Source organism: Netta rufina, assembly GCF_964035555.1.
Source record: "Netta rufina genome assembly, chromosome: 2".
Lineage (NCBI taxonomy): Eukaryota > Metazoa > Chordata > Aves > Anseriformes > Anatidae > Netta > Netta rufina.
Window position 1 is genome coordinate 133,758,581 of NC_140124.1, and position 12,170 is coordinate 133,770,750.

Here is a 12,170-nt window from a genome sequence, read left to right on the forward strand (position 1 = left end):
AAACTTGTACTGGAATTCAGATTTTTTTAAAAGAAAAAGTTTAACTCCCTGTCTTATAGAACTCCTTTTAGACAATTATACATGAGTGCATTTAGCCCTTACATGGTCAAGGTGTTTCCACTCTTCTGCCCATTCTCTGTCTGTTAGCCTGTGATCAATCATTTCTTCTTGACGTGTGCCATGCAACCCTGCCAAAAAGGAGCAAATCATGTTTACAGTGTTGGGTGTCCTCTAGGGAAAAAAAAAAAAAAAAAGAAAAAAAAAAAAAAAAAAGAAAGAAGAGCCCATTGGACATATGACTACATACATACCATACATTACCTGGTCTAGTATAAGGATGCCACCATAAAAATAAATGGTTACTTAAAAACTATGCTTTAAGTTCTCTTTAGCAATTTTCCACACACTAGATGCTACTGTTTACTCAGTGTACTGTCTTCAGTTCTGCAAGTTCTGTAGGTTGCAAGATGACCTCTCAAATATGAACATAACTCTTTTTTATTTATACAATAATGTATAATTTTTAATTTGAGCTACCTGAAGTCAGCAAGACAATTATTTGGTAACTCTCTCAAATACTAGCTGTACTTCAGAAAGTTGGAAAAATATTAGTATAAACTTAATGTTATTTCACTAAATGCAGTAATTACTGCCATGTCAACAGAACATCATTAAGGGTTCATCCCTTCACAGATGTTTTAAACAACATGTGGTTAAAATGCAGCACATACATCACAGCAGCTGACAACATGATAGAACCAAGTCAGTATTTATTATCAACACTCAGAGGAACTGACACTTGCTTCTTGTTTAGCTTCCTCTATGCAGATGCTGAGTATTTGTAAATGTTCTTCTTTTATTGAAGAATTGTTTAAAAGAAGCAAGAATAGTATGTGCAGATGTAAAGCAAGCCAGGCAAATCCAAGAGCATCAGACATCCCCATAAAGCAATGTGTGCTGCCAGCACAGTCCTGCACAGGGTGTGGTGCTTCTGCTGTATGCATCCTCTGCAGACATCCCCACGACACAATGCACACTTGAGGTGTCACATAGGAAACATTTTTCCAAAGGCTAATAACTTCCCTCTAATTTACAATGAAAGCAAGCTATACTAATTTTGTTACTGCCGCAAATGTGGCATTAGAAGAAAAATAAGATGCTCTACCTATCCTTGCCTGCCAGACACCTGCGTGTCCATGTCATCTATGAAGCTGTGAGAGCAGGGGTTCCTTCTCCTTCTGAGTCTTGCTTTAGAGTGTAGTAAAGGCACAGTTCAGTCCACTTTTACAAATGCAAATCTGCAATAAAATCATCAGGAGCAGCTAGACTGACAGTTATAAAGGTTACCTCTGAAGGGCAGGTATATTTTTACCAGAAAACAAACAAACAAACAATATGTACAAAACACATAATAGTTACATGAGAAAAAGAAACCTCAGAAAAAACAATGCAGAAAATCAACATGCCTTACCCATAGGTCTGTTTCTGTCCCTGAGGTCCCTGTGGTTGGGGTGTCTGTATGAGTCCCTGTAGTGGTGGGCAATGGCCATATCATCCAAACGATAATGTTGAGGTGGAGGTGGGGTGGGATGAGGCAGACCATTGGGCTGATAAGATAAGCCATTATTTGGACTGTACCGCTGGCCTGGGCTAATAGTGCAGGGCCGCTTGCTTGGATGCTCTGAGTGCAAAGGCTCTCTGTCAAAGCCATTTTCTTTGGTTCTGAAAAATAAAGCAAAGGAACTTTAATTCACTTTGTGAGAAGATCTGCCTAGGAACGTGCATGCCCACCTACATGGGAAACTTTAGGATCTAGAGCTTGTTCTTTAGCTCTCCAAATGAGTGGTGCAGAACATGTTGTAACATTGCTTACTTCAAATATGCAATGGACATACACCTTGTCTAACTGTCTCCATAACTTGAGAATAACTAGCAGAGTCATCCTGCAGATGGAACAGCTTGAAGAGTTGAGCTGGAGAGCGAGAAGCATTCACTGGAATCACACGGTGATCAGGTGGGTGTACACAGAATCACAGAGCTGCAGCAATCCGCCAATACATAGAGGCCAAACAATTCCCACTTTCAATAGTGCTAGAGGATATGGTGGTCGGGGGACTTTTTTCAGCTAAATAAATGTGTTTTGTTCCCTCTCTCTATTAAAAAAAAAAAAAAAAAAAAAAAAAAGAGGACATCATGAAGTCTTAAGGTAGCATTTTCAGTATGCTGAGCCTCAGCTATTCTTAATGCCAGGATGAGTTCCTATCAAGAAGTGGAATACCACATTAACAGCAGCTTCCTAGATCAGTGTTGCACAGAGGCTTAGAGCAAGAATAACTTCAGATAATGCATAATTCCTCAGAGATTTTTTGCACCAACTTGGTTATTTCAGTCAGAGGTGCTGTGCCTGTCATTAATTTTGCAGGAAGATGTGGTCAGACTCAAGTCCACAATAACATTCAAGATTTCCCCACTCCATTACTCTCAGACAAGGTTTTTATGCTCAGGCAACTCTGGAGAGCTACCAGGGAGAATGGCAGTTTTTTGCATTAGAGATTCTTGTTAATTCTAATCACAATCTGCTATTTCCAACACCTCTGTCTTGCACCTCTGCCTAAAAAAGTGACAACCTGGAACCCACACTGAAATAATTTTCTATTAAAACAAAGTATAAAGAAAGACTAGAGTTCGTTCTAGGGTTCACACCTCATTTTAGAAAAGCTCATTTCACCAAAGTATAGCTGTTTTTATCACTGCAATAAACAAAACTTACAAAATCAGCTTTGAACAGAAAGGCTATGTCAAACTGTTGAGATCGAGTCCCTCCCTCCAAAAATCTTTATTAAATATCTGACATATTCTAGCCTTTCTTAAAAAGAACTTTCTGCTCCATTATTTATGGATGGCATAATATATCTTCCTAGTAATAAAAAGCCTAACTCATTTTTCTGTCATTTTGACAGGAATGTCAATTTGATCTAATTTTCTTGTTTGCCTGCTGTTAAGCAGGAAAAGAAACCCAAATGCCCTTCAGTGAACCCCTCCCCCAAACCAACCAACCTTGAGGGACTATCTCTGGAGAAACACTCGATGTATTAATTGTTGCCTCTCAGTAGGTTCTCCTTTAATCTCAATGAGAGGAAGGGAAAAAACAAATCTTTGCCAATATCCACTGGGAGAGAGGATCAAAGTAAGATCTAGCAATTACCAGCAGGAAATGAAAAGATGGGTTGCACTGTTTTCAGAAGGAGTAAGGAGATTTTCCAGGTCCCTCACCACAATCACTAATGCCAGAGAAGCTGCAGGTATACATATTATACCTGAACTTGGCAAAGAGGGAAAAAGCTTTCACCAATACAGCAGGACAGCTGTTCTAATTTTGGGCAGAGATATAAAAGATATACTTTGTTAAAGCAGAATATATACCTTGTTCCAAAACAAATGCAGGGTGGCTGTGAAAACTCCTCATCAGGAAAAGCTGAGGACCATGATATATTTTTAATGACTCTTGGCATGATGGAACTGCTTGCAATAACTCTCAATAGGTAGTGATGTTTTTGACATCCCTCCAAGACAATTTTTCTATTTAGTTGCTGGTGTGTGTTTTCTTTGCAGAAACTCAAGCTCAATATCCAGGTCTTTCAATTGTAAAAATACTACGCAAGCAAAATACGGACTTTCCTGTATGTACAAGCCAAGCTATCCATTTTTTCTGTTTGTTAGGTTTAGAACGGTCACTAACACAGACAGGGAAAAAAAGCAGAAACTGTGATTTATTAATTGGCCTTTTTTGATAGCTCAGTGTAGAAAAAGCAAATTTAAAAGTGTAGCAAGTAGGAAAACAATCTAAGGAAATCTAATTTTGCTTTTCTGCACTATAGTTAGATGGCAAAACCACATATTTTCATATAAATGTTCATATTTGCACCTTACTGTACAGATACTTCTGTGTGTTTTCTAGGAATGTTCTGTACTTAACTAACTTAAATGAAATGCACAGCATTAGCTTGGACAATATGCCAGCATATTGATAATGTTTTGTTGGGAAAAGTACTGATTTTGTTTATAGTTCCGTGTTACGGAAGAGATAAATATTGTCTTGTTAACCATTAAGAAAAGTCTTTTAAAATTCCTCAATATGGCACATAGTTTACAAGGAGCATAGCTGTAACTGCTGTGACTATCCTTCACACCTTGTTGAGATGTGGAGGAGCTTCTTCAAAAAAAAAAATACTTGCTTAACAGAGTTATTTTAGTTGGTCCATGTGCAAAGGTACCTTCTACATGAATTCACTGTCAGCGGTGCCAATGGTACAGCAACTACAACATCACTTTTTAAAGGCACAAAACAATCACAACCACTTTGATTTTCTTCTCACTCAAAATTAGAGATTTTTTTTAGATTTTTTTTTCCTTAAAATATCCTATACCTACTTTATAGGTAGCTGTCATAAATGTAGAACCATTATATGACATGCTCCTCTGCCATACAATCTTTTCTAGCAACCTCAAAGGATGACTACTCAGCAAAAACTCTTTTGTAGTTAATGTATTTAAAATGTTATTTATAACTAAGCATTCATTCACCAAAATAAAAACTCATATTGGTCCAAGTCCCTTTGCTTTACTAGCATAGAATGTAAACTCCAAAAGTTGTAAACAAAATATAGCGAACACTTTGTTCATGACATGTCATGAACAAATTACTAAAATGTGTTGTCTCCTCAGGTGTCAGTTTTTCTCTCTTGCAGTGACTGATGGTTCCCAGTGTTATTACAGAAACAGATTGATCTTTTTAATGAGCTAGTTTAATAGACTCCAAAATCTCACCGTGGCTGCTCATCCGTGTCAGACCATATGCACCAAGAAAACATTCAGTAAAACACGAAGCTCTGCTGTCAGATTGCTCTATAAAACCCCACATACAGTAGATTTGGATAGGCAGATAAATAACTAGAACTGGAAAACTTGTATGCAAAAAAGGTTATGAAACCATAAGCAGAAAGAATTACTGCATGTAGATGCATTTTCTATAAGAAAAAGAAATCAAGAGGCGCATGTATTTATCTACAACACACTCACTCCACTTCCTTCACCTAATCCCTTAATATATTTTACCTCTATTCAAGTCAACACTATGTAGATATCTGTGCTTGAAAGAAAAATGTAAATATGGACGGATGTGTGTGTATATTTCTAATATACACATGCGTATATCTAATATATATATGCATACAAATCTATATATTATATACATATATTAAATATACTTTATATACTGTGTATATACACACACATCCCATTTCCCATGGGAAGTGAAAAAGATACCACAATTTACTTTAGTGAGAAGCACATCTCCAAACAAAATTGTTCCAAATTCATCTAGCTCCCCTGGAAAGAAAATGCCTTTCAGACTTTTTTTTTTCCATATTTTAGCAACAGAGTCGTAGCAATCCCTCCTCTTAAACGATGCCTAATACCTAATACACTGTATTTTTATTAGTGTATTTGAAATCTACTTAGACATCTAAACAAAAGGTATACATATTTCCAGATGTTTCCTCCTACTTCTGTGTAAACAATTAAAATAATTAATAGCTTAATTAGTATAAAGCCAGAGAAGTATTTGGTTTCCATACTCACTCTATGCATGTTCTGACTATGAAGACAGTTTTTTGTGGTTTGTTCACTTACATTACTCAAATTTAAAGGTATGCAAACTCCCATCAAGTAAATTTAAGAATCTTCCCAACAGGATCCTGTTCTTTTCATTAGATATGCAGTACAAATGTTCTTGAGTGCACAAAACAATGCCACTGAACTTGATTTAGCCAAAACTACAGCATGATCTTCATATTTGTTTTGTATAGCTGTAATCATGGACAACAGATATCCAGGCACATTTAACCACTGATGGGGCTATTTGATACTGTAAAAATATATATAAATATATTTTTAAGCTCAAGGAACCATTCCAATAGATGAATTGGGCAGTCCTTCCAGCTCTTTTCAGATGACAGTCAAAGAACCTGAGGGTCAAAAAAAGAAACGTGCATCTCTCTGAAATGCCACTTCCTCAGAATTAAGGAGCCTAATTTAAAGTGAGCATCAACAGAAGCTACCGGCTAATCGTTTCAGCAGCTCACACCAAGGAGATGGTGGACATCCAACAGCACAGCGTGCAAGTCCCACCATGCAATGCACTCCCACCCATGTGCAACTTCCCAAAGCTTACTCTCTGTATTTCTCCCACAGCATGCCCTAAAAGCTGCACTACTACATGGAGAGGAACTGGAGACCCCCTGAGCTGGAAGGAGTCTGAGAGAGACCTCAGATGTAAAGGCAAAGGCATGTCCTCAAGGACAGTGTTTCAAAAGCACATTTTTAACATAGAGAACAAAATCCATAAAACAGACTTAAATACCCCTAGGTCTAGGACTGAGTTGTAATTAAAATACTTTAAAATTCAATATTCTCCTGATCTGCTGATCCCCTTGTGGTCTACTCCTCAAGCCCTTTCTGCTCTAATGGAGCCTTTTCACTGCAAACTTCCCTGACCAGTCTTCACCATCCATCTCTCCCACACACAACATAGGTGAGACAGCACTTACTACAAAACAACTGAAACTCAGCACTGTCAAACTGGGACTCAAAGGGGGTGAGTATTATTACTGAATGCTAATGAAGAAAAACAAAGGAAAGGCTTTATTGCTTATTTTCACTTTATGGTCATATGGGAGAAGCAAGTAGTACTGCTGTTAACAGCAAACAAGTAAGGTAAGGCTATCAGGAAGGCACGTCCCTCCTCTCCTCAGTACTCTCTGCCAAGCCTCATGGGCTTAGGAGATAATTCAACGTGTCTATCTATTTGTAGGCAAAACACCATGTCTGCTACTGACACTGGACTACATCATGCTGATATTTAAGTTATTCACAAGATTCACTAGATTTTAAGAGTCCTTTATTCCCTGCAGTGCACAGATGTTTGGTACACTACTCTGCAAAGACTGAGGATATGCAGCAGAACTGCCCCAGGGAGCTAAATTTCTGCTTTGGAAATGTTATCTCTTTGCTTGAAGTAAGAGACTACATGGAAAATGTCTAAAAACTAATCCTCTTTTTTAGATTCAGCTAGGAAGTTTGTGTAACACCAATGGCTGCTTCAGTTCAGCTTAGCCATCAGGAAAAACTGGTGAAAAAAGAGAAGGGTTTCTCTGCTGGTATCTTTATATTCTTGCTGGCTCATAGGGATTTCCCTGAAACAACATCTAAAGCATATCAATTTCAAATACTTTGACATTTTCTTTTATTTAATGGCTAAGTTACTTTAAATCTTACTGTTCACGTATGGCTATGAATTCCTTTAAGTTTTACTACGCACACATTTTCAAGACTTAGCCTTGATATCATGACTATCTCCATTTTACCTATATGCTTTGTGTTATGATGGCCTGTCTCCACCCAAAAACTTCATGACATACTGGGTCTGGCTGGAATGTTAACTTTCCCGGCAGCAGCCCATACAGTGCTGTACTCTGCACTTGTAGCTGGAACAGCAGTGTTATCACACCAGTGTTGTGTCTACTGCTGAGCAGCACTGGCACAGCATCAGGCCTCTCTCTAACCCTCCTAGGGGGTGGGCAAAAAGTGAGAAGAGAAACATCACTAGGGCAGCTGACCTAAACCAACCAAAGGGATATTCCATACCATGTGATGTCACACTCAGCAATAAAAGGTGGAAACAGGAAGAAGAGGGGAGGGGTGGGCTCTCGTTGTGAAAACGTCGGTCCTCCGGCTACGTGCTTCAAGGCCCTGCTTCAAGGACGTGGTCAATCATCGCTCATTTGTGGGAAGTAGAGAGTAATTTCTTTCCTCTGCACTTCCACATAGTCTTCATTTATTTTATTTGTTTGTTTTCTTCACTTCTTTTTATTTTACCTTTCCCCCTCCCCATTCCCCTTTCCCTTTTTATTTCCCTTTCGTTAAATTGTTTAGTTCATAATAATCTTTATTATTATTATTATTATTTCCTTTAATTAAATTATCCTTATCTCAACCCGTGAGTTGTTCTTTGCTTTACTTCTCCCCCTCCTCATCTAAATAGAGGGGGAGTGAGAGAGCGGTTGTGGGGTTTAGCTGCCTAGCACGGTAAAAACACCACATGTATATAAAACCGCAATCCTTCTCGACCATGCAAATCTTCACCTTACTCGTTTAAAGGATAACTGGGACATCTGCAATGCCTTGTACATGCAGGTAGTGGTATTTGGCAGAACAGCATTATAAAAGTTTTTCACACTATAGAATCTGTGGCAAACAAAACTAAGAGTAAATTCAATGTTTGGGCCTCCAAAATGTAAGATTTATATGCTAACTGACTTTCTAACACTATCAGAGGAAGACAGTTGAAAATAAACAACCACAATATTCATTTTCTTGTAATACTAAACAGAGAACTTTTACTTGAATAAGGAAAAAAAAAAAAAAAAAAGAAAAAAGAATTGTTCCATATCCCTGAAGCTACTGTACACACAAGCACTCACTCACTGTTTCTGCACAGACTCTTTCTCAGCTCAACAATACAACAGATTTCAGTGAACATTTCTCCTGTTTGGAACAAATGTTAAACATATCCTTATGCTGTGCATAAAACATGGTATAGCAGAAGGAATCAAATCCCTGACTACACTCTGGAACATGCCTTAAACTTCCCAATATGAGTGCCTAGCCACCTCCCCCATATTTAATATTTATCCAACAAAACCTTAAATACAAAGGAGTTATGTATAGAATTATTTACTTTACGCTTCACAGTTATATTACGAACCAAAATGGTTAGTGTGGAACTGTCTGGTCAATATTATTGCAATGTAAATATGGCGATGTTGTGTTCTCAAGTGATTTTGCTGCATGAGTCAGTTTGTGCATATAAATACATACGTACACCAGTACACGAAGGTAGTTTGGCTACTGCACAGATGTCATGAAGAAAAGACCTATACCAAGGACACAGACTCCCAGAGTGTCCGAGGCTGGCAGAACCCTCTGGAGGCCACCTGGTGCCACCTGTGCCCAAGCAGGGACACCCAGAGCAGGGTGCCCAGAACCACATCCAGGCGGCTTCTGAAGGGCTCCAGGGAGGAGACACCACAGCCTCTGGGCAGCCTGTGCCAGGGCTCCTTCACCCACACAGCATGGAAGTGCTCCTGGTGCTCAGGGGGAGCCTTCTGAGACACAGTTTGTGACCAGTGCCTCCTGTCCTGGCACTGCACATGCCAGCCCAACTCCCCCCAGGTGCCCACCCCTTGCTGGCAAGGCTCAGCATGCTGGATCCGCCAGACGCTTCTACCCGGAGTGCAAAAGGCGCAGTCATTCTCACCTGTCTGGAGTTCGCCTCTTCCCGTTTTCGTTCACATCGAGAAGCAGCTCTGAGGAGTCAACAGGTGAGGTGGTGCTGGCATCCAGAAGCAGCTGTTCGTGCTGGGCGAGGTACTGGGCTGGGTTCTGCTTGGCTAGCCTTGCACAGTGCAGCAGCTCCCGCTGCAGCAGGGGCAGATTGGCCTGCAAGAGTGTTGCACACATTACAGGGGTGGCCGGGTGGCTCACATGCAGTTTCAACAAGGATAAAGCAGAAAAATTAGAAATCAGTGGGAAACACACTGTGGGATGAACCTGTTACATGAGTCCTGCATGAGGTTTGCTGTGGTTATCTGCCTGACAGCAGACAGCCTTGCTACAGGGTCAGTTGTGGCTGTGCCAAGTGTGCATGAAAGAATGGGAGCTAACTTACAAAAATGGAAAACGAAAATGCAAATATGCAAGAAAACTAGGTCTGAGTTCCACATATTTGAAAGAGGAAAAAACACTGCTCTGGCTCATTTCGTCTCCTTCCTTACTATCTACTTCCTTACCATCTACATCCTTACTATCCAAAACCTGAGCTCCTACGGAGCAGCACTTTGTTTTCCGCTAGCAAACCTTCTTCACTATTAATTCCCATTCAGACTCCAGTTAGTACTTAGAAATCTTTAGAAACCATAGGATCTGTGGCTCTGTAAGCTGTCTCTGTCACCATCCTTTAAAAACCAAGGGGAGAATAGAATTGCCCTCAGCTTTTCCATCAGCTTGCAGTCACACATTCAGATAAAGACTACAATACAATCTCATGTTCCAGAGCTCCTGGTAATCACCTGGAGGGCCACATCCCTCCTCCTTACCAGACACAGCCTGAAGTATTTTTAGCTTTTTTCTAGGGACCCCACTGGGAGCTGGGTCGCAGGCTGGAGAGTACCAGTTCTCAAAGAGTATTGAAAAAGCTTATTGATCCCTGGGTGGCACGTTTTTCTGTACAGGGGTCATATGTTGCTGTATTATTCACCAAATTTGGGACTGATGTAGAACTGTCCTTTCCCTTGGAGGAGACAGTTACACATCCTGGGAAACTTCTTCTCTCTTTGCAGCACAATCATACATTGATACTAAGACAACCCAGTTATTTTTTACCCACTTATGTGTGCCACAAAGTGATGTGCCCTGACATCCTTTCTTCCTTGCCAAGTGCACAATGACCACTGCCTAGGGAATTTCAGGTATGAGACTACATTTCATGACCTTTAATAACTGGATGTAAGACAACGAACTCTAATGATCCCCTTTGCTTTTAAAGGAGCTCCTGCAGGGGAAAAAAAAAATCTCTCTCTCTTTCTTTTTTTTTTTTTTTTTTTAATAGAAAAATAGTTCTTAAGCCAAAGAGTTCTGAAACTAACACTATGGGAATCAAGCATAAAAAGGAAATGTTCTGGAAAGTTTTGAGCCAAGGGGCCTGGGAGATTACTATGCTACTACTGTAAAAAAGGTAAATGCTCCAGGCACCTGTTGCTATACCATAAGAGAAGATCCCCTGTGCAATAAAAATACCAGAATAGGGTTAGTGTATAGGGTTAGTATGTATAAGGCTTTCAACAGAAAACAAACAAATAAACAAAAAAATTAGTTGTTCATGTTAGGATGGGAAGAAGGACCTCATGGGAATGTGAGGTCTTGTCAGACCTCCATAGAACACAAATATTTTGTAAAATTACGAAAAAAATATCTTCCTACTGTTATTATCATTAATTTGGTTTTGTCCAGGGCTGCCACATAGTGGGGAAACATACTGAATGCTTTGGTGAGCATGGCTTTTCACTTATTTTTATTTGCTTATTTGTCTGTTTTTCCCTAAAAGCTCACAGAGAATCAAAGTCACAACATCTAACTATCTGCACTGCCTCATGTGGCAGAAAATGTTTGCATAATTTTACATAGATTTACAAAATAATAATAATAATAAATAAAATAAAAAATCTGGAGAAAATAATAGGATCAAACCCAGGATTTCCATAGCAGTACATTCTTGGAAAATGAGAACACTTCATCATCACAGGATTTCTGTGAGGTAGAAATGCTTTGAAGTTTCCACTTGAAAGACGAGAAATCAAGGAAAACAACACATTTGCGTTCCTTATCCACTACCACAAACCAAAGAGACATACTTCATGCATGGATACTCCTGGAGTCAACCAAATTTTGAACTGGCTAGCAAAAACCTTGATCTATGTTAATTCATTTCCTCATCCTAATGCAATGTTCATTCTTACTCTTTGACCATAAACATGCAGATTTGTAATTAAACTTATCTCTATTCTAAGTGCACTGAACATATTTTATGTGCCCAGAACATATACTCCTGAAAAGTTACTATAAAAAATCTATGAATTATGTGCCTCATAATCTAGAAGAGGACTTCTGGGTTTACAATGGCATCAAGCAGCTTTTAGATGAAGATTTAAACTGAAATTAAACTGAAGAAAAGCAGTATGTGAAAGAGATTTAGCTCAACACAACTATTTCCAGTCTTCTAAAGACATAAATACAAAAAAAAAAAAAAAGTTTGCCAAGTCTTACAGTAAAACTAATTAGTTTATCAGAAAGCAAAATACATAAATAATATCAATTGTAATGTTTATTTTAAACCAAACCTAACCAAACCAAAAAGAACTAGTTTTTAGGGGGCTGGAAGCATTAACATTGTCCATACTGTGACCAAGAAGAGAGGTAACTCCAAAGGTAACTCAAGCATACTTATATACAGACTCTTAAACCCAAATGGCCTTGGACATAAAGGATTATGCAGG

General features: G+C 39.0%; 1 protein-coding gene across 2 annotated transcripts in view; it reads right to left on the minus strand.

Annotated features, from left to right (window-relative positions):
* The window catches only part of RUNX1T1 (RUNX1 partner transcriptional co-repressor 1), a gene marked incomplete at its 5' end in the record, with an annotated part of 111,482 nt that overhangs the window by 26,549 nt on the left and 72,763 nt on the right, over positions 1–12,170 (minus strand). For both annotated transcript variants that reach the window (XM_084282890.1, XM_084282889.1), the window contains 3 exons: positions 103–188; positions 1,472–1,722; positions 9,377–9,558. In XM_084282890.1, the coding sequence (XP_084139016.1) occupies positions 103–188; positions 1,472–1,722; positions 9,377–9,558 (519 nt within the window). The remainder of the gene's footprint in view (positions 1–102; positions 189–1,471; positions 1,723–9,376; positions 9,559–12,170) is intronic.